We start from the raw sequence: 21,648 nt of genomic DNA, 5'->3' as shown, positions 1-21,648 counted from the left end.
TTGAACAGACATGGCACAGAAATGTTCAAAATAATGGAAAGCCATTGACAAACCCTACCAAAATCAGACGGCTTTATATCATTGCAAAAAAGATAGCACGCAGATAATGCTAAGCAAGCAACTATTACTCGCAAGCAAAACTAACGGAAAAATAACATCAAAATTTGCAATACAGGGCATTGCAGGTCATTTGGGGTACAACTGTAATACAATTTCATAGATATATCATTGGCATAATCCTCACAGGTGTTTCCATGTTTTCTTAATACTAATTCATCTTTCGAATTAAATCATTGATTTGATCCTCACGATTTCCAGACTCTCCACCATCCTTGAACCGTTGTTTCTTCCCTAACAATCCTCCTTCTGGTTTGCTTAGTAGAAAAGGCCCCAAAAAATGGATCACCTCCTTAAAATGTGGACCAACATTGGCGATTTCATGTACTAAATCTTCGATGCACACCAGGCCATATTTACCCAGTGTCTGCCAGATTTAACAATGTTCAGAAATATAAAACAATTAGAGAAGTCTTCGATAATGTTCAGGTAAAAAGAGTCATGCCAAAGATTAATATTGTGCATAAGAAAGAATAAAAAAATTTGAGCAAGATATATTCAATACCTGTTCAATAATGTTATTATCTGTCAGAGGAATACTTTGCTTCTCTATCTTTGCATAGCCCTTTTTGTATATTAGCTCCTTCACATTTGCAAGATTAGGGTATCTACCAAAATAAATAATTAAATACTATCAATACAATAATTACAATACTATAGCAATAAAAGTATTGGAAACCCTAAATTGGTTGACATTCTTAAGAGAGAATGGAAATGCAAGGTACTGCAGAAATCCAACCCTACTATACCATGGAGGTTGAAGCAACTTAATGTCGGGTGAAATGCACCAGGAAAACAAACATTATAACAATCTAAATTGACTTAAAGCTAAGCATATTTAGCACACCTTAGAGCAAATTATCACTCCACACCCATGCAACATTTTTACAAATCATTTTCACTCAGTGATTAAAGATGGTAAACTAATGAAATGGTTTCCTGAATAAGCAGTTTGGTGAAAAAAAATAAATTACTGATCCATCAACACCAGCATTGGCTCCCACATGGAGAACATAGACCAAGATGCTTACGAATTAATTATATTGGTAGAACTTGATCAGAGTTGTATCCTTCAACATAACACACTCATCTTTTTATTACCTAATTTCGGGATTATCAAATACAAGATACCAAAGTCATGTAGTTTCATCATCTAGCCAAATACATTTGATACTTGAGTATGCAGTTTCATGGGATGCACCTCATGTTAGAGGTTTTTCTTGCTAATCAACCGACAGATCATATCACAAGAATAATGGAAAGTAATGTTTGCCTCTCTTACCCATACGTGACATACGGCTCCACCTTTTGCAGCATTTCAAAGATCCCTTCACTAGCCATGGCAAAGACACCACTGAAGATTTTACTCAATCTTAGTTTGTATAAGATCTTCCTAGTTTTTGGGTGCATGTCATTTTGCCTGAATGAGATGATAGTGAGATATCAGAACCCGAATCAGAATAATGCAAAATTTTTTTAAGTAAATCACCAAAGAATGCAACCTACCCTTGAATACGTATTATAAAAAGCAACTTTGATTTTGGCTTCAGCAGCGCTGAATTTGCCCTTTTCCCTCTCTGTTTCATTCTAATAAGGTCCAGTTCCTATGTAGAGACTAGTGTCAGACCATATTACACTAAACAGAAAACTGAAATGTTAATATCCCATAAACATTAATAAAAGGGGCAAACACAAAGTAATTAAGCAAGCCATTAATAAAAAATTTCAGAAGAAAATAATTATTTTTTTGAGACTATCAAATTTCTTCAATCATGATAAAAAATTATCAAATTCTTAGAAATGAAAAAAATAACAAAAACTGGAGTTACTGTTAGAACGCTTTGTGAATGGTAACGACGCGCACAACAAACTAAATGCTCCATAACGAAATATGCCAACTCAAGTGCCAAAAATTGAAGTTGAAAACGCCAGAGATTTAATATATAATCCTTGAAAATCAAGTATTCGAATGAAATTTTACATTATAAATGTTGTTTCACAACCAGACAATAAAATAAGTCAATTTTAAAGCACCTTCACAGCAGTTAAAACACAAAGTTGGAAGGTCACCTGCGCTCTAAACTGTTTGATAAATTCCTCCGGTCTTTTAATATCCTCAACCTTCTTCTTCTTCTTATTATTCTGTCCATATTTTCCCAGCTCTAGCTGAGCTTTTCTCGTAAGTGCCAAAGATTCAGTACTTTTCCTTTTCTTCAACACTGTCTCTGATATATATGCCAAAGGCTTTGCCTCCTCTTCTGCCATATCTATACCTACAGGCGTCAGCGTACAAGTCAGTGGCCGGCGACGTGTGTGGGCGTTTGAGGTTTTGGATGGTTAGAGACTTTGAATTAGGGTTTTGTTGTGTTTTAGCCAGAATTTACAAACGGGTATTGGACGGTTTTGTGTTGGGCTCAGTTAGAATAATAAATCAGGGATATCAAATTAAGGCCATGGACTTATTCCAGTCTAGGTATGGGTTTTTAAAATTATATTCATACAGTTAAAAAAAGTTAAAATTTTATTCAAGCACTAATTATTATTAAATTTTTTTTTGTTAAAAGTATTAATAAAATTATTATTTTATTAATAAATATTAAAAAAATATAAAATTTATTATATATTTTTTTATAAACTTTAAAAAATAATAATTTCACCACTATTAAAAATTTTTTAGTTTTAAAAACTCATAATTTCTTTCTCTAAACCTAAGGTTTTTTTCTTTATCTCTCCAGCCACTATCTTTAATACTAACAATCTCTTCTCTTCACTTTAAAACGTTGACCAATGCACGACAATCTCTCTGAAAGAGATCTCTTCATCGGAAATCATTGTGTATTATCTAAAGTTTTAGTGTGAAAAGAGAAGATCATTGATGTTAGAGATGATGATAGGAGGGGCAAAGAAAAAAACCTCAGGTTTGGGAAGAATGTTATTTTTTAAAATTAGAAAACTGTAAGTATGAGTGAAATTGTTTGTTTTTAAAACTTTGAATAAAAAATAATAAATATTATATTTTTTTAATATTATTAATAAAATAATAATTTTATTTTTATCTCTAACAAAAATTTTAACTATAATTGATTTATAGGTGAGATTTTATAATTTTTAAATTTTATAAGTGTAAATTTAGAAACACATCCAAACTTGGGCGAAAAATAGTCTTTTAGCCTTAAAGTAAATACCCTAACCTATGCAAACTTAACAAAATGCCCATAATTTTACACAAACAGCTAAAATGCCTTTCTAATATGAAAAGGCGACTACCCCGTTTAGTAAGGAATTTTTTCAAATCCACACAAACCCAGCGTGTGACAAACGTCTTCTTACAGCAGCAATTTTTAGCCAATTTCGATCATTTTTTGGACACCAAAATGGTTGAAAAGATTAGTAAATTAATCTTTATCATATTTTATATATTTTATCATAAAGATTTACGTGATTAGATGATTTTTGGGTTAGAGTTTTGAATTAAAAAAAGATTCTTCTAATATCAATTCATTAGTCAGACAAAGATAAATCATTTTTATATGATAAAATTGGTTTGGTGGGAACGTCGGTCGAGGAAGAAGAAGATGATGAAAAAGCCGGTCAAGGGCAGGAAAGACAACCTAGAACTTACCCTTGTGGGGGGGGGGGGGGGGGGGGGGGGGGGGGCAGGGCTGCAGTTTTAAAAGTTTAATAATGAGAGAAATTATTAATTTTTTAAATTAAGAGAGGAAAATAATATAAAATTTTACAATTTACAAATACAATAATAATTTTATCTTTACTTCTAATGAAACATTCTAATAAAAGTTAGTTTATATATTAGTATTTAAGTTTTTCGTCTGTGACCAGTACAATTTCTAGATTATGAAAAAATTTGGGTAGAAAACAGTCATTTGGCCTTAAAAGTCTAAATATTTTATAATCAATAAAATTATATGTATTTATTTTATATACATAAATAAATATATATTTAATATATATTATTAAGTAATGAAATAATTTTGAATTAAAAAAATAATATTATATATTTATATATCCACCAGGGCATGCGCATATCGGTGCTATTTTATAATTATTTAACATCTAAACAGAAATAATCGGAATCTTTTTAAACTTTAGTTTCCGATATTTTCTTGATAAATTATTTTAAGGGATATTAATTAAAATAGGCAGTCACTTTCTCGCTTAAACGTTTTTCGGCAGCAATTCATACGTTTTACATTTTTAAGCAAATTGAATTTTTTATTCCAAAAATACCCTCATTTAATTTCTCAACGTTTACCGTAGTATTTCGTCGATTAATTACTTACATTTAACTATACACATTAAGATTAATTTATTTATAATGAATAAAATCTATAGATTGAAAAACAGATATACTACAGATTGAATAAAATCTACAGATTGAAAATTTTAATCTATGAATAAAATTGAAAAACACATTAAAAATCTATAGATTGAATAAAATTTATGAATAAAATCTACAAATTTTATAAAATTTATTTTATAAAATCTATAAATTTATAAAATAATTAAATTTAAAATTGATTGATATATATGAAAAATAATGGATATATCGAAAATGGTATGTTTTTCTCAAAATAGTGCATTTTCTCAAAGGGGTGCAGGAAGGGAATGAAAATACAAACGAGTGTATAAAAATACAAATGAGTGCATAAAAATGTAAAGGGGTGCATGAAAATATAAACGGATGCATGAAAATACAAAACAAGTGCGTAAAAATATAAATAAGTGCGTGAAAATGTGAAAGGGTGCGTAAAAATACAAACGGGTGCGTGAAAATATGAAGGGTGCGTGAAAATGTAAAGAGGTGCGTAAAAATACAAACAGATGCGTGAAAATGTGAAAATGTGCAGAAATTGACCAAAAGATACGGGTACATGAAAGGGTGCGAAAATTGATGTATGTGCGTGAAAGGGTACAAAAATTTATTAAAAAGTACGTGAAATTACACCCCTTTATATTATATAAAGGGGTGCGGGGAATGTGTAAGGGGTGCGGGAAATTGCACCCCTCCACGCACCCCTTTATATTATATAAAGGGGTGCGGGAAATGCATTTCCCGCACCCTCCACTCACCCCTTTATATATAAAGGGGTGCAGTAAATGTATATATATAATATAATATATTATATTATTAATATAATATAATATATATATATATATATATATATATTATATTAATAATATATATAATATAATATATATATAGATATTATTAATATAATATATATTTTTTATATTCTATGCACCTCCACCCATTCTCGTACCTCTTCATACACTCGTATCCTTTTATAGACTCGCACCTCTTCCCGCACCCTTTAGTCAATTTCCACACCCTTTTAGAAATTATCGCACTCGTTAAGCAATTACCAAAAGAGTGCAGTAATTACTGAAAGGGTGTGACAATTTCGAAAAAAGTGCGAGAATTGACTAAAGGGTGCGAGAAAGGATGCGGGAATGAGTGCAGGTGCATGAAATATAAAAAATATATATTATTAATATATAATATATATATACACATTTACTGCACCCCTTTATATAATATAAAGGGGTGCGTGGAGAGGTGCAATTTCCCGCACCCCTTACACATTTCCCGCACCCTTTAGTCAATTCTCACACCCCTTCACATTTTCACGCATCCTTTCACATTTTCACACACCTGTTTGTATTTTCACGCACTCTTTCACATTTTCAGATATCCGTTTATATTTTTACGCACTTGTTTTGTATTTTCATGCATCCATTTGTATTTTCACGCACCTTTGACATTTTCATGCACCCATTTGTATTTTTATACACTCGTTTGTATTTTCATTCCCTTCCTGCACCCCTTAACACTTTCCTGCACCCCTTTTGAGAAAACGCACCGTTTTAAGAAAAACGTACCGTTTTCGATATATCCATTATTTTTCATATATATCAATCAATTTTAAATTTAATTATTTTATAAATTTATAGATTTTATAAAATAAATTTTATAAAATTTGTAGATTTTATTCATAAATTTTATTCAATCTATAGATTTTCAGTGTGTTTTTCAATTTTATTCATAGATTAACATTTTTAATCTACAGATTTTATTCAATTTATAGTATATATGTTTTTCAATTTATAGATTTTATTCATTACAGATAAATCTTAATGCGTATAGTTAAACGTAAGTAATTAATCCGTGAAATACTACGGTAAACGTTAAAAAATTAAATGAGGGTATTTTTGAAATGAAAAATTTAATTTATTTAAAAAGATAAAACGTATGAATTACTGCCGAAAAACGTTTAAACGAAAAAGTGAGTGTCTATTTTAATTAATATCCCTTATTTTAATTTGACCTCACCGCGAATCCATCAACAAAGCACGCCGAGCCAGATTGACGAGATAGAATACCCTACAATAGGCAGCTTTATATTTCCTACAATCATAAGCTATAACGGCATTGTACCTCCAGGTCATTTTTTGCAATAACGTACAACTTTTTGTCGTGATTTACTCAAATTTATAACACAGGATCAGATTCGTCCCAGGCTAATAGATTAGCGATTAAGCAATCGGCCTAATTGCCGTTGTGGGCAGACAATCTGTCTCCATCTCCGAACAACCCCTAAATCCGAACATTTCATTCATTCTGTGTCTCATATTTAAACAAGCAAAGCAAACAACAAAACTCTAAATTAAAAAAAAAAGAAAAATATCTAAACAATCGAGGAGAAGAGTTTTGAGAGATTGAATTGCCGTTCGACTATGGAAGTACCGAGCTCATGGGACGCGTTACGCAAACAGGTTCGTTTCTCTTTTGATTTTGATTCTTATTTTCTCAGATTTCGTGCTGAGTTCTATTTGGTTGCAAAAAAAATTGGAACTAAATTGTGGAATTGTTTACGATATCGAGCATTGCGATTAATGTTAGATGAATTACATACTATTGTTTGATTGCATTGGATAACCAATAATTTGACTCGATTAATCTGTGTTACAGTTTGGTACTTAATTAATCTGGTAAGTTTTCTAGATGGTGTGCGAGATTTGGAAATTTAGGGAATAAGAATTATATGGATCTGATGTTATTTGCGAGATTCTTTTGAAGGCATTAAGAATTCAGTTGTCCATTGACCTCAAAGTATTTCTAATTAAGGAGATTGGTTACCTTAAAGCTGTGTCTGACTTTGTAGAGAATGAAAGGCTGGAAGGAAAATCAAATTGTTAACTTATTAGATCCTTTATAAGGTTAGAAGTTTGTTTGGTGTGAGGTGAAATTAGTATTTCTGCCTCATTGATGTGCAGCCTTGCTTTCTTCTGATGAACATTTAACTTAGGAATTTCTTGTGGCTATAGTTAGGTCAGTGCTTCTATTTTGTATTTAAATCAGGTAGTTCTTGTATATCAAGAAAGGAGAGCTGTCTTTCCTGATCGTGAAAAGAATTGTACTAAGTCGCTGGTGTAACTTGGTGCAATCATATGTTGGCTTCTGATTGGAGATGTTTCCCTTTTTTTTTTTTCTGGATAGCAAGTCATATGACATGTTTAACTGTCTTCCAAGGTGGGATGTGATGTGATTTGCTTCTTTGCAATCAGCTTCCTGTCCACCAGAAAGGGTCTTGTCAATATTGCATTTGTTATTGTAGCACAGTGGTTGATAAAAGATGGATGGATTCTTGTTCTGTTAATTAGGTCCTTGAGTTGTTCTCCTTGTATGGTGCTTCACAAGATGAAATGAAGACTGTGTTTGTTTTTCCTTATTTTGGGGATGGTACAAGTACAATGAAGGACTACATGAGCAAGGGTCTCTTCACTTCTACATGACACACCAAGAAGGAGACAGATTTTTTAATCTATAATCCCTCCTTTGGATTACTTTTTCATGTGAATTAAATGTGAGAGAAGTCAAGCATAACATTGATGGACTACAGATATTCTTTGGTCCCCATTAATTGTGAATTGCAAATTTGGTTTCCCCAGAGAAGTCTGTTGATGACAATTTCTTTCATATTTATTCTTACCTAGGCTAGATTGCTGCAGTTCCTGAAATTTGAACTTCCTTCTTGTGGGATCACTGGATCAGGGATGACATGAATACTATTATGAAGTTGAAAACCATAGTTAAAAATTGGGGTTTAATGGCCTTTGTTAGATTCCAGTGACTATGACCTTTACTTGACCAAATATACAAATTAGATTGATTTAATTTTAGGCTTATTGTCTGTCTAAACTCTAAAGTTTCTTATAAAAAATAATAGAGGCACATTGGTTGTCTTATTCCAGTGATCATGACCTTTGAGTATAGCAAACAGAAAATGAGATTGTTCTTAAATTTAGTGGCACAAACACTCTCAAATCTTAGGAAAGGGGTAGTTTGTATAACTTCCTTTAAAAATTCTTTTGATATAATCCTAATCTCATCTAAATTACCTCCTGACACATATTTCAAAATTGGATTGGTTAAAATGATAAGCAATGTTGGTTTGTCTTTGGGGATGCAAGAACATAAATCTTAGAGAACAGGTATATTATAAGAACTTTGCAGATTTCTTGTGAAAACTGTTTGCTCACCTGTTTTGCTGTTGTAGTTCCCATTTTTAAACTTTGAATTGGTTGACAACTTCGCTTTAATTTCTGCTCAGTTGAATTTATTTATACTTAATATTTCTTGCCAAGGTAATCTCATTATTATTTATCTTTTAAGCAAATGATTGATTTATGAATAATTTCAGGCAAGAAAACTGGAAGCACAGTTGGATGAGCAGATGAATTCGTATCGAAAGCTTGTTTCCACTAAGGTCTCTAGTAAAGTTGATGCAGCAGAGAATGATCTTGAATCTGGGATAGAAAGACTACTAAAACAGCTACAACAAGTCAATATTCAAATGCAAGATTGGGTTTCATCTGGAGGATCTGAAATGGTTTCTCACACTCTAACTCGTCATCAGGAAATTCTCCAAGATCTTACTCAGGTATCATGGCTTCTTAATTGACCTTTAGCAGGTGTGACTGAACTTGAATGACATTCTGTTATTTGAACTGGCGTGCAGATGAACATTGATCTTTTGTATAAATGCTACTATAATATCTTAGTTGCTTGAGTCTGACATCTGTCTTCAGTGCTCAGCTTTAAACTATGTTCTCTGCTCCTTTTCTCTATATAAAAATACATGTAATACTTTTCTTGGGTTTTGTGGTTCAACAGGAAGAAATGTAACTGCAATCTTTTCCCTTAACATATATGACTTTCTTCACTTCATTATTTTCTCTCTAAATAAAAATACATGACAGACTTACTGGGTTTTGGATTAAGGAGAAGCCATGGAGCTGGTGATCTTTTTCCTTAATACATGACTCTCTTGTGTCTTAAAAGTGGTTATACCAGAGTTTTATGGCTTCCTATTGAACACTATCAATAACAAAGTAAAACAGGTTTAATTTTTCTTAGAGCTTGAACCGTGGAGATCTGATTTCTTAATGTTAGATGTGAGTTTAGCCTTATTGTGTCATTAATGCATAATACTTTTTGAAATTGGATAATTATGCAGTTTGAGATTTTTTCAAATTACTCATTATATTTCTTACATCATTCTGTTTGTCAAACAAGTTAGTTTCTAGAACTTCATATCATCAACACATCTTGTAGTTTGTAAATACAATCCGTCCATTAACAAATTAGTTCTTCAGGTTTGTTGTTGTATTTATGCCCATCTTCATTTTTAAAGACAAGGATTTAGACTTTTGAGTCTTGAGATGTGGGATATTGATCAAAATACACCTTTAAAGTTCATTTAAAGCTCTTCATTTGTTAATGGAGAGTTTTCAGACTTATGGCTAGGTGAAGGTAGCATGTTTGACCAGCTTAGTTTTTTGAATTTTTGGTTAGTTGATTTTGCTTTTGTTTGGTATGAGCTATTAGATTGCACCAATGGGCACCAACTTCTTGTTAGACATGATTGAAGTGCAGGAATTTTATCGTCTCCGGTCCAGCCTTAAAGCTAAGCAAGAACATGCTTCACTCCTTGAGGATTTTAGGGAGTTTGATAGGACTAGATTAGATTTGGAGGAAGGTGGTGGTTCTGCAGAACAAGCTCTCCTTAAAGAGCATGCATCCATTAGCCGAAGTACAGGACAGGTATGTATACGAATTATTCTTGTTCTTGTTCTTCCTCTTTTTTGGTTAAATTAAGTGGCAATATATATATATATATATATATATATATATATATATATATATATATATATATATATATATATATATATATATATATATATTCTCTCATAATGAAATGATGCTTTAGATTGCCATGACATTGTAGACTTCATTATGACAATTGGTTAGTTTGTCTGTAAAGAATGAGGAACCAAAGAATAAATGTATTGTGCAATCTCTTTTCTGTTTTTCTTCCCCTTATACCCAAATTCTGCAATCCTTCTTACATGCTCTCTGAGTTCTAAATTGGGACTACTTTTGGGCCCTGCAACTTTAGTGGCCAGAAAACTTCTAGAATATAAATATCGTTAGTTGGTGGCCCCAAGGGGATTTGTACCACAAAGCTCAACCCTTTGAATTATCTATCTTTTCTGTTTCTAGTCACCATATGTGCTTCCAGGTTATCTTCAGTGATATAATATGTTTCTGTTGAGCTGTCTTGATTAATATGTAGGTGCTCTAACAAGCTGTAACAGAATCTCTAGATACCAATAAGGTGGATTGGCAATTTTGCATCCAATTCTAATTATCTTACTGTTTTTTGGGTTTGCTAAATAAATTATTTATACTTCTTTTCTGTATATCTGTTATCATCCATTGAAAGATGATATGCTTAAAGAAAGGTAGCTGCCAATCTGCAAATGTGGTGTTTTGTTTGGAAAGTTAATACATGATGATGGTTGATAGTGGGAAGTTTTTGTGGATGGAATTAATTTTAATTACAATGTTTTGTAATGTTGAGTATGCTGGAGAATCCAAAGTCCGAACACTCCACTAAACACAAATAGATAGTGAATAAGTATAAGGAATCTGATTTTATTTATAAACTTAGCTGGAGAATCCCACTATTTTCACTCAACTGCTACAAATTACAATCAGATAGCCTACAAAGAGCAGAGAAAAGAAGCAGCAAAACGGAAATTCTCACAGTTTGAGAAGCCAGAGACCTCCCTAGCACAAGCTATCAAAATATTCTCCAATATCGCCAACAATCCCGCCTTCCTCCAAAGAAGTACCCACTTGTATCTCTCTCCTTTCAACCAGCTGCTACCACATTGCCCAATTACCTTCTCATGAATCTTTCAAGACCATTTCAGCCCTCAACTGATTTTCTCATGTATGTGCTACTCTATTCCTCCTTACATAGACCTTAAGAGGTCTTACAATCTTCAAGCCAGTTGCCCAAGCACAGGATCAAGATATAGAAGTAGCATTAAAATAAAACTATTGATTGAATTTGTTTGTTAATGTATTAAGATGAAGAGTTGCAGAATTTCTATGGAGGCACATTATCTGGAATATAATTAAAAGAAAGGATATTAAGCTGCAAATGTTTACTGCTATTTATTTCCGTTATAGCTTTTCATCAAAATTGTCTATCATATTCTGGTGCTGCAGATGGATTCTGTGATTTCACAAGCTCAAGCAACTCTTGGTGCACTGGTTCTTCAACGTTCAACTTTTGGGGGCATCAACTCAAAGCTCAGTAATGTTAGCAGCCGCCTTCCCTCGGTATGAACTTTTCTTAATGTGGTTATCCAATATCTTAAATACTAATTTATTGTATTTCAGAGCTAATTTATCATATCCATGAACTGGAATTTGAATCTTATTGCTTTCCATGGCATTTGGACTCATAAAAAGAGTTAAGAGGCATGAGAAAAGGATTAGTCACATAGAAAAAGAGTCCAGATTTTGAAATATACTATAAATAACGTTTCAATACATTATACATAAATGCATTGAATGATGCTGAAAGAAATTGCAAATGGTTCAGGAATCAAGTTGACATCATTTAACACAGAGACAAAACATATGGGAATGATCACATACCTATAAGACCAATCTTCCTTAGCATATATTTTTGTTTGTATTCTTTTTTCTTTTTTGGGCCAATATTGAACTGCTAGTATCCCTGTATTGATCAGTGCACTCCATTGATAAAACATTGCAGGTAAATAACATTCTTTCAGCAATAAAGAGAAAAAAGTCAATGGATACCATCATTCTTTCTCTCGTTGCATCCGTATGCACATTTCTGATTTTTATCTATTGGTTGACAAAGTGAGAATCTGATGATACCTTATCTTGATGCTTTATAATAGTGGGTTAAAAGAGGCTGCTCTTCTGTTGTTATACTATTGTGAAATTGTTACCTCTTGGTAGTCCATTGTGTTTTCTTCATCTCTATAACAGTAAAGCTCAGAACAACGGATTTGTAGACAGACCTATCATGTGGTAAGTGAAAGTGTCAGTGTCAGACACAAATGTTATTTTTCTGCATCATCGCCACAGTTTTAATTTTCATTTGATTCCTGAAAATAGTGATTCGCACATAAGCATCATCTTATATCCCTGGACAATGAAATGTTAATCCTATATATTTTTTTTTGGCAAATATTATATTAGATCCTTGTTTCTGGGAAAATAATTAATCAAGAATAGTATAAAGTCTAGGCAAATAGTGTAAAAGATGCAAAGAGATTGAAGGGGGAAGAATGTGAGGGGCCATTTCAACTCATGTCATGAAAACAATTGAAAGGTTCCCAAGATTGAAAGATGGGGTAATGCTAAATTTTTGTTATCTTGAGTAATTTTGTAATGTTGGATGAAAGGCAAGTCATCATAGCAATGATTCTTTTCTTATATTGATATGCCTATGTTTTGGGATACTATTGTACAAATTTTAGAGGACTTTCATATTCCTTTGTCATTCATCTTAAATATTTTTGCTTATGATTAAATGCTATTCCATTTTTTAATTAAGAGGTAATATGATGAAAGTTGTAAGCTATTTTTGAAATTTTGATAGTTTTTAAATTAGCAAAACCTCAAACCAAATAATAATTGAAAAATCACGATTTAGTCTGATTTAGATCATAGTTCATACCTTAAAATGGCCAAAGTTGAGGATCCTTCATAATTGTATTAACCAGCATCTTTAACACAACTGCTGAGAAGAATGGCGCTATTGCCTGTAGAAATAGAATCTAATTTTGCAGATAGAATTGCACAATTCAAATCAATTCAATGTTCCACAAATTATAAGATAGCAGTGGGTGGATTTAGCATCTTGCCACAATCAATAAATTCAGCACAAACTCCAGACAAGAAATATAGAATTCAGATGATCAAATAACAACATTCGAATGAACCTTTTCAGAAGATGTTGTCATACTTAAGAAGAACAATGATAAACAACACTAAACAATAACTAAAACGCGAATGACAGACCATATCATTCTACCCCTTCCAAACCCCACTCAGCAATCAGCATTCTTTCTTCCCAACATGTGGATTTTGCTTGCACGAAAGAATGCAAGCAGAAGTAGGTCTTCAAGATGAAAATCAATTTCCAGAGAAGCAGCAAGCAGAGCAATATCTAATCGATGAAAATTGTTGTCATTTGGATGTAAGTACAATAGCCTCATGAATATCAAAGCAAGTTCAAAAACTAAAATATTGCCGTTTGCAGCAACATGTTTATTTCCCTTCTCACCCAAACAAACTATTTATGGTTTCATTCTCACCCTTTTACTAAACAGTAATGAAATATTCATTTCTCTATCCACCCAAGATTCAAGTCTTAAATTTTTTTTATTTTTATAAGAATAAATTTGTCATTTTCCCCCCTCTAACACTAAGAGATATAAGTGATACAATCTTTTAGATTTTGAAGATCCATTTAATATAAAATGTAAAAAGTTATCATCCACATCCAAATGATAAATTCGAAAATCTCAGGAGTAATCTTACCAAACTCCTAATTTTAATACGTGATGGGTACATAACATTAGAAGTCACTTTACATTATATTCATGAATTTAATGTATAAAATCCCTTTCAATACAAGAAGATGTGACATCATTTAATTATAATATATCAGTAATTAATTAATTAATTATATATATATATTGTAATAGAGATAGAAAGAGAGACGTAGAGATCTAAGAAAAGAGATTTCGATTCAATTTGATAAGATAAAGGAAGCCAAAGAGCCAATAAAAGAGGAATCGTATTGGCTTTTTCTTAGCAGTATGCAAAACATATCATCTCAAAAGCATGCACTTAGTATTATATTCAATCTTATAAACTTATATATGACTTTCTTCAGCAGTAGTTAATTTGAGAGAATTTTTATGCTGATGATAATCCATCTATTAAAGTTTCAAGCTTCATAGGACAGCACAATGGAGGCATTTAACCTCTCTCCACATCAACTTCTTCATCTCCCACTTGTCCCCTCACCCTTCTCCTGTTAACATGTGGGTACGTAGCTTCGTTTTCATTTCGATCCTCTTCCTTTTAATGATCTTTTCCAAGTAACATGAGATCCTCCAATATATTTTGAACAGTGTGCATTCTAGTCTAATGTTCTTCAACTTTGTCTTCTTTCAATCGATATTATCAATTGGGTCTGGCTTCATAGGTGGAGAGTTTTCAAAGACGACGACTTCTTCTAGCTCAAATAATGTGCAGCAATTACAAGAAAATTGAGATTAGAGAACAGAGATTTCGCAAAATAATTAACCTAATTATTTTTATGTGAAACCTCAGACATTGTAAAGAGCTGAGCTGCACGCTTGCTTCTTTTATTGTCATCAAAATATGCAATTCTATCAAATCTCATGTCTCAATACATGAACTCTTGATTTGAAGAGTTCTTATGAGGTTTCAATTTGCAATTTACTTCTATCATGTTCCCACCGACACAATAACTTTAAGCCAAGAAAATCATTTGGGAATCTTAAAAATTTTATCTATATCTTAGGCATGCTTGTGTTTAAAGATTACCCTAATTATAATTAATTAATAATCCATTAAAATATGCATAAAGACCCTTTTTAGGTAGAAGATGTTTTAAAGAATTTATAAATCATTTACATAATCTTATATTATAATCCTAAGAATATCAATCATATGACAGATCATTATTTATGTATAAAATTGTGTTATAGTACTACTCATTTTGTTTTTTTTTTTTTTAAATATATGAATTGTCTTAACATTCATCTTAGTGTATTAGTTTTAAAATTAAAGCTTAAGTATACTACAATGAATTTCAATATCACACATATGGGTGTCAAATCACTATTTTCAACTTGAACTTGGATGACAAACAATGAAACTGATTGAAATTAAGACAATTATAGGGAGGGTTATTGTTCCTTGTAGCAATGGCGTTGATGGTGGTGTGGTGTCATTTGAGTTTTGCGAAAGGTGGATGCGGTGCCGTTTTGAGAGGAGTGGAGTTCAAAGTAGGATAGTGAATTGCCGTTGTAGGATTTTGAGTGGGGTGAGGAAGAGATTGGAGAGTGATAGGAGAATGATAGATGGGGGAATGGACGGTGGGGATTTGAGGTTGGCCTGTAGAAAAGGAGGAGTGGCGGTGGTGATGTGGTAAGTAATAAATGTTGGAAAGTATAACTAATAATACTAAAAGAATAATTTCCATTAACTTATTATATATGGAATAAAAAAAATTAATTTTTAAAGCTAACACCTATTTTGATAAATAAATATAAAAATATATTTTTTATATTTAAAGAACAACTAATAATTAGAAAATGAATATATCATCCAAAACTCATGATACAAATAAATTAAAAGTAGTGTTATGTGTATAAATAATTATGTGTAATTATATAATTAAATAATTAAAAACTAAAGATAAAATAATACTTAATTATATAGTGATATATTATTATTTATATATAAAATTATATATAAAAGTTATACAAATAATTTTATTAATAAATTAATTATCATGTCAAAATTTCGTAGGCCAATCTTTCATACGGAAATATATAAAAAAAATGTTCAAAGAATATTAAAAATTTGAAACTTGTGATTTCAAATAAAACTTATCCTAAATCACGAAATTGACCTATATATTCTTTTATTATTTCCGTATCATGCTAAAATTATTATATCGGTAATAAAAAAGATTATCATAAAAACTTTGTAATTTTCTTTCTCTTTCTCGTTATCATAGAAATCCATCATTTTGTTATTGTTTTTTCCTGAATACAATATTCCTAATTATTATAAAAATAATCAAATAGCAGAAGATCATCAATCATTCTTCAAAACTGACTGAAGTTTTTGTCATCTTTAAATCTGTCCAACCCACATCGACTGGTCTTCAATCTAAGGAGACATTCTTCTGTCATCAACCAATCTAAATCTTCTTTTCTTTTTTGTTTTTTTTTCTGTTATTATGTGCTTAAGCTTTCCTTCATTCGTTGCCCATACCTTCTGCTTGTCCCTTTCCTTTACAGGAGAATAAAATAGAAGGGCAAAGAGCGATGGAAGGCCAAAGAGTGATGGAGAAATAATAAAAAAAGATTAAAGGCAGTTCTCACTTCTCCATCAATTGTCAATGAATTATTTCTCAAGAAAATGTTAGAGATAAAAAAGTGGGCAAAGAAAGGCCCTATTGAAACTATCATTTCTGGTAGGATTATGCATGATTAATTGCAGGCTTTAAAGTCTAACAAATTCTTATTAGCCATGCAAAGATGTGATTGCACAATAATTTTTCGTTGGCCTTATGCTTCTTTCTTTCACTGTGGAACCGTACCTAACATTTTCAATCATAAATCTTCAACCATTTGTTCTTATTATGTTTTCACTGTTGCCCTTTAGAGAATTCTAGTTAGGGGGCATGTCTTGGGGGTCATGAATGATCGACATCTGTCAATACTACACCGTGTGAGAGAGATTTAATTCCATAAAAATATTATATTTTCTTTAACCATAAAATCATGACTTAACCTAATTCCTTTAATGAAAAATTAAAGCACAAATAATAGTCGGAATGCACTAGATTAGACAACTAAATCTAGCACATTTAATATGATCTAACATGCTTTAAATTTGCTCTTTAAATAAAATATTTGTATTTCCAAAAATTAGGGTTATTTGCAGGTTCCCACATCCTAGAAGTTTAGGCAAAACGAAGATTAATTAATATGATTAACTTTGAACAATTTTTGTTTATTCCAAATTTGTGCATGCTTTGTTTTCTTATTACGGATGTTTGAGTTAAAGCGATTGATCAATCTATAATTTAATCAAGGGATTCCATGATCGAAAAACTAATTTTGGTATTGGGAGATTAATATTTTGAGTATTAATATTTGATAATTGGATGAATCTCATGCAATGCTACTATAACAAACCATTCATCTTATTATTTATTTGTTGCATAGATAATAAGGTAATACGTGGTATGGTGCCTTAAATGGTGAATGTCCCGTTGTAATACTTAAACATTGATTGTAGGCAAAATCGATACGAGTAACCTTGACATCCTAATCTCTAATATGTTTGCTCATCAAAGTCCTTAAGATAATTCTCAAAGTTCTATTGGTGATCTCAATTTAATCATCAATTTGTTGATGATGAGAGATGCTAAATAGGAGCTTAGTTCCAAGTCTTCCTCATAATGTCTTTCAAAAATGACTTAAGAACTTTATATTTCGATCCCAGAAAACCCATGAAGCTTCACTGTCTCTTTAAAGAACAATTTGGTTACCTTTGAAGTTTCATCAGTTTTGTCGCATAGAATAATTAGATTTGTGTACGCTACTAGCTAATCATTGAAAAGTTTCACCAGCTCATACCCAAAAAAAAAAAAAAGTGCACAAGTGTTCCCTCATAAATTTCCATCAAATTAATTACAATAATACTATATAAATAATTTTATATATAAATAATAACGTATTATCGATTAGATATTATTTTATCTTTAATTTTTAATTATCTAATCACATGATGATACATTATTGTTTGTATATATAATACTATTCAATTAATAAATACAACCCTTCTCTCTCTTAATTTTTATTTATTTTATCATATTTTATTCCTAATAATTATGTGACATAATTTTATTAAATTACAGACTTTACCATATATACTTCTGTTAATAGAAACATTTTATACAGTAAGTCTAACTATACAAAGACCGAGTAACTGTAAATGCACATGGCATTTATTACCGTGTCAATGACACTTCACCTCTCTTTCTAATAAATTCTGGAGGGTTTCCAATGCCAATTTCATAATCTTCATTATCATTATGGAGCCTTCTAAATTACACCCAACTCTCTCTCAATCTACTTCCACCATCATCTCGGAAGACAACAATCCAAAGCAATCAACAAAAGGTCGTCAAGAAGAACATATTTTGTTGGATCTGATTGTTGGTAACAAGGATTCCAATGAAGGGTCGAATCCGGAGCTCAACCTTATTGATTGTTTTAAGACATCTGCTAATTCTTCAACCCGAGATTCATTAGAGGAAGCTGCTACTACTACAGCTGTAACTCCTCAAGAAGGTAATGATGATGAAACCGAGCCTCGAGTATTTTCATGCAACTACTGTCAAAGAAAATTTTACAGCTCACAGGCGCTCGGGGGACACCAGAATGCGCATAAACGAGAGAGAACACTGGCGAGAAGAGGACACAGATCGATCAACACTTCAGCTTCTTTGTCTTTTCTTTACTCCAATTCTCAACTAAACAGATATCCTAGTATGGCGTCTCTTCCTTTGCATGGTTCGTTCAACCGATCACTGGGAATTCAGGTTCACTCCATGATTCACAAGCCGTCTTTTGACTCTTCACCCATCGCTTCTTCGAATGTTTACGGGCAAAACAGGTGGCCGAGACAAGCGGCGTTTGGGAAACTGAATTCACAAGAGAATAATTTTCAAGTGGGATTATCAAACTCTGGATCATCTTCTAGTAATGGAGCTGCGAGATTTGAAGGAGTTAGAAAATTTCCTGCTGTAAATGAAGGAAATATTGGAGGATTTTGGTGCGATTTTGTTAGCCCCTTTAAGACGAAACAAGATGAATTGCAAAAGCTGGACTTGTCCCTCAAGCTGTAAAGATTCTCTTTTAAACTTTTCTTTCATTATTGTTTTTGTTATTTCTCCTTTATTTTTCAGTGTAGATAGATTTCCTTTTTTATGGTTTTTTTGCTGTAAATATTTTTTATTTGTCAATAGAAGATTGATTTTGAGGGTTCTTGCTAATTGGAATAATAATAGTATTCTTAAGTTGGAAGTTAATGAAATGGCTCAAATTCTGTGCAAGTTTGGTGCTGCCAGTATGAAGTTTAATAAACTTGTACTAATTTCAGCTTATTCTTTGGCCAAAAGTTAATGTTATAGCAGTAAAAGATCTCTTTCTTTCCTCATTTGGTTGGCAATTTCCCGTTCCTTCTAGGCTTTGGTCTCACACTTGAATACAATGAAATAAACTTCAGCTGATGCCATATCCACCACCATAATATAATTCAAATCTCTAAACATTAATTAGAATACGCGATGGATGTAACATTTTATCAAAGAGAGAGAGAGACAAATGAATTGAAAAAGTTTGATGATTTTAATTGATGGCAAATGAACTAAAATTGATTTGCATTTTTGATTGTACAGAGATGGACCCTAAGTAGAAATTTGAGTGACTCTAGTTGTCAATATACAGTGTTATACGTTTAAATATTAATAAATTATTTTTATAATTTTATATATAAATAACGATGATATATTATTTTATTATTAAATATTATTTTATTATTTATTCATACAATGATATATCATTATTTATTAGGTATAAAATTATGTAAAAAATAATACTTTTTAAACATCGCAAGGTCTACTGTATGCACATCTTTGACTTATTTAATAATGACATATAAGAATAAGAATTAAAAAAATTTTAATAACATTTTAATATTAAATTTTTCACTCTTATTTAATAGATTGATTATAAAAAAGGAAAAACTTTTTGACCCGCTTGCAGTTTTATAAATTGACTACCTTTATTTGATTTTCTCATATTAATTAACTACTAATAAATGGCTATAATTTACATTATTTATATTAACATATAAAATTAATTAATATAAATTTTTTTCCAAAATTTCAAAAAATATTTATTAATTAATCATTTCTTTAATTCTTATTGAAAATTTGGATCAGTAGGATAAATAAAATTTAAAAAAAAATGATAGAAGGTAGTGGAGGCATGAAAGAAAGAGGTAGGTGTGACTTAGTGATGGCATATAAAATTATAAATAAAATGAGTGTTTTTGCTATGCTATCAACATCATTATATTTTTTGTTGATTTAATAATAAGAGTAAATCTTGATTTATCACCTAAGAGATTCCCTTGATTGATTGATTTTCCGAGAATCAAGATGTTAAAAGCAACAGAAATCTTGCAATTATGACACTTAATTATTATTCAAATCTCACATTAACATTAACATGAGAAGAGATGTGATTTGTGGGCACAAAACGTTGAATAACTCATCTGGGCTTCTGCCACTTGTCATAATTCAGTTGGGTTGTCAATTTTCTTACTGTTGGACTGGCTTTATCCTCGAAGAATTAATGGAAAAAAATAACCCTTTGATGTTGCCTCTGGGTTAAGGAACAATTGAAAAGCACGTGAGAATGTGGAGATATCATTTTGCTGAAATTAGGTGAAACTGGTCTTCTCTTTCAACATCTTATCAGAATTAAAAAAAGAAGGGTTAGTCTGTCGTCTTTAAAACTAACTTAACATTGTTGAAAAGCTTCATGCTTTAAAGCAGGTGGAGATGTCTCCAAATCCAATTTCAATCTATCACATTTTCTATCTGACTTGTGCCATTACACATGTATACCCCCACCTGTCACTATCAATTTTTCTTTTTATTCATTTTTAGTTCAATTGAAACAAAAACATAATGTTGGTCTCTTATTAGGATTGATAATCCTTGATTAGCTTAATTTGAATGTAATTTGGAAAGTGCTTTTAACATCATCGCAAGCATTTTGAAATAGATTACATATACTATAAATTTCAACATGATGAAGATCTATTAACTGATGAATTTTGAAGCTCAACAAGTTCTCAGGGAGACAACAAATCAGACCAATTATATTTATTCATTAACTTTGTAACTTGTCCTCTCAATACAAGTGTCAGTTCACTTACAAGGAAATTTTTCTATTATAACACCAAAATTTTCAGCCAGAACATTGCAGAAACATCTCTACTTCTTCTCAATGTATGATTTGACAGATTGCATCCATCCAATGAACTCAGTTTTTTCCTTGTTTCTAATGTATTCATGCAAGAAAATAGCCAGTTGTTCATCTATACCTCTTTCCTCCAAGTATGTATAAAGTGAGTCTTGTAGCTCATCATCCAATTCCCTGTTAACAACAAAACAGAAACAAACCAGCACTGCTTCAAAAATCTCCATATAAGATGCAGTAACATAACCCAAATATTATAACTTCGAATAAAAAAAAAAG

At 31.4% G+C, this 21,648-nt stretch overlaps 4 protein-coding genes and 1 long non-coding RNA gene across 6 annotated transcripts in view; 3 read left to right on the top strand and 2 right to left on the bottom strand.

Moving 5' to 3' along the window:
- Positions 1-44: 44 nt before the first annotated feature.
- On the bottom strand, positions 45-2,540 carry LOC123211874 (60S ribosomal protein L7-1-like). The gene is made up of 5 exons (XM_044630822.1): positions 2,188-2,540; positions 1,624-1,721; positions 1,400-1,537; positions 623-725; positions 45-484 (listed from the first exon to the last, which is right to left on the bottom strand). The coding sequence occupies exons 1-5, from the start codon at positions 2,380-2,382 to the stop codon at positions 269-271; spliced, it is 750 nt and encodes a 249-aa protein (XP_044486757.1). The 5' UTR covers positions 2,383-2,540; the 3' UTR covers positions 45-268.
- Positions 2,541-6,625: 4,085 nt separating this feature from the next.
- LOC123210017 (Golgi SNAP receptor complex member 1-1-like) lies at positions 6,626-12,604 on the top strand. The gene is made up of 5 exons (XM_044628170.1): positions 6,626-6,912; positions 8,841-9,080; positions 10,076-10,243; positions 11,720-11,833; positions 12,276-12,604. The coding sequence occupies exons 1-5, from the start codon at positions 6,874-6,876 to the stop codon at positions 12,387-12,389; spliced, it is 675 nt and encodes a 224-aa protein (XP_044484105.1). The 5' UTR covers positions 6,626-6,873; the 3' UTR covers positions 12,390-12,604.
- A 1,752-nt stretch (positions 12,605-14,356) lies between these two features.
- Positions 14,357-14,986, top strand: LOC123212574. The gene is made up of 2 exons (XR_006501564.1): positions 14,357-14,590; positions 14,751-14,986. It is a non-coding gene; the product is annotated as an uncharacterized LOC123212574 (long non-coding RNA).
- Positions 14,987-18,407: 3,421 nt separating this feature from the next.
- On the top strand, positions 18,408-19,298 carry LOC123212499 (zinc finger protein 1-like). Its single transcript, XM_044631659.1, has one exon. It carries the CDS (start codon positions 18,408-18,410, stop codon positions 19,221-19,223), a length of 816 nt encoding a protein of 271 aa, XP_044487594.1. The 3' UTR covers positions 19,224-19,298.
- A 1,959-nt stretch (positions 19,299-21,257) lies between these two features.
- LOC123211714 (uncharacterized protein At2g39795, mitochondrial-like) overlaps positions 21,258-21,648 on the bottom strand; it is a 59,167-nt gene continuing 58,776 nt past the window's right edge. For both annotated transcript variants that reach the window (XM_044630559.1, XM_044630561.1), the window contains one exon: positions 21,258-21,546. In XM_044630559.1, the coding sequence (XP_044486494.1) occupies positions 21,384-21,546 (163 nt within the window). In that variant the 3' untranslated portion in view covers positions 21,258-21,383. The remainder of the gene's footprint in view (positions 21,547-21,648) is intronic.

This window comes from Mangifera indica, chromosome 3 (assembly GCF_011075055.1).
Source record: "Mangifera indica cultivar Alphonso chromosome 3, CATAS_Mindica_2.1, whole genome shotgun sequence".
In the NCBI taxonomy this organism is placed as follows: Eukaryota; Viridiplantae; Streptophyta; class Magnoliopsida; order Sapindales; family Anacardiaceae; genus Mangifera; species Mangifera indica.
This window is presented reverse-complemented; position numbering and strand designations above follow the sequence as displayed.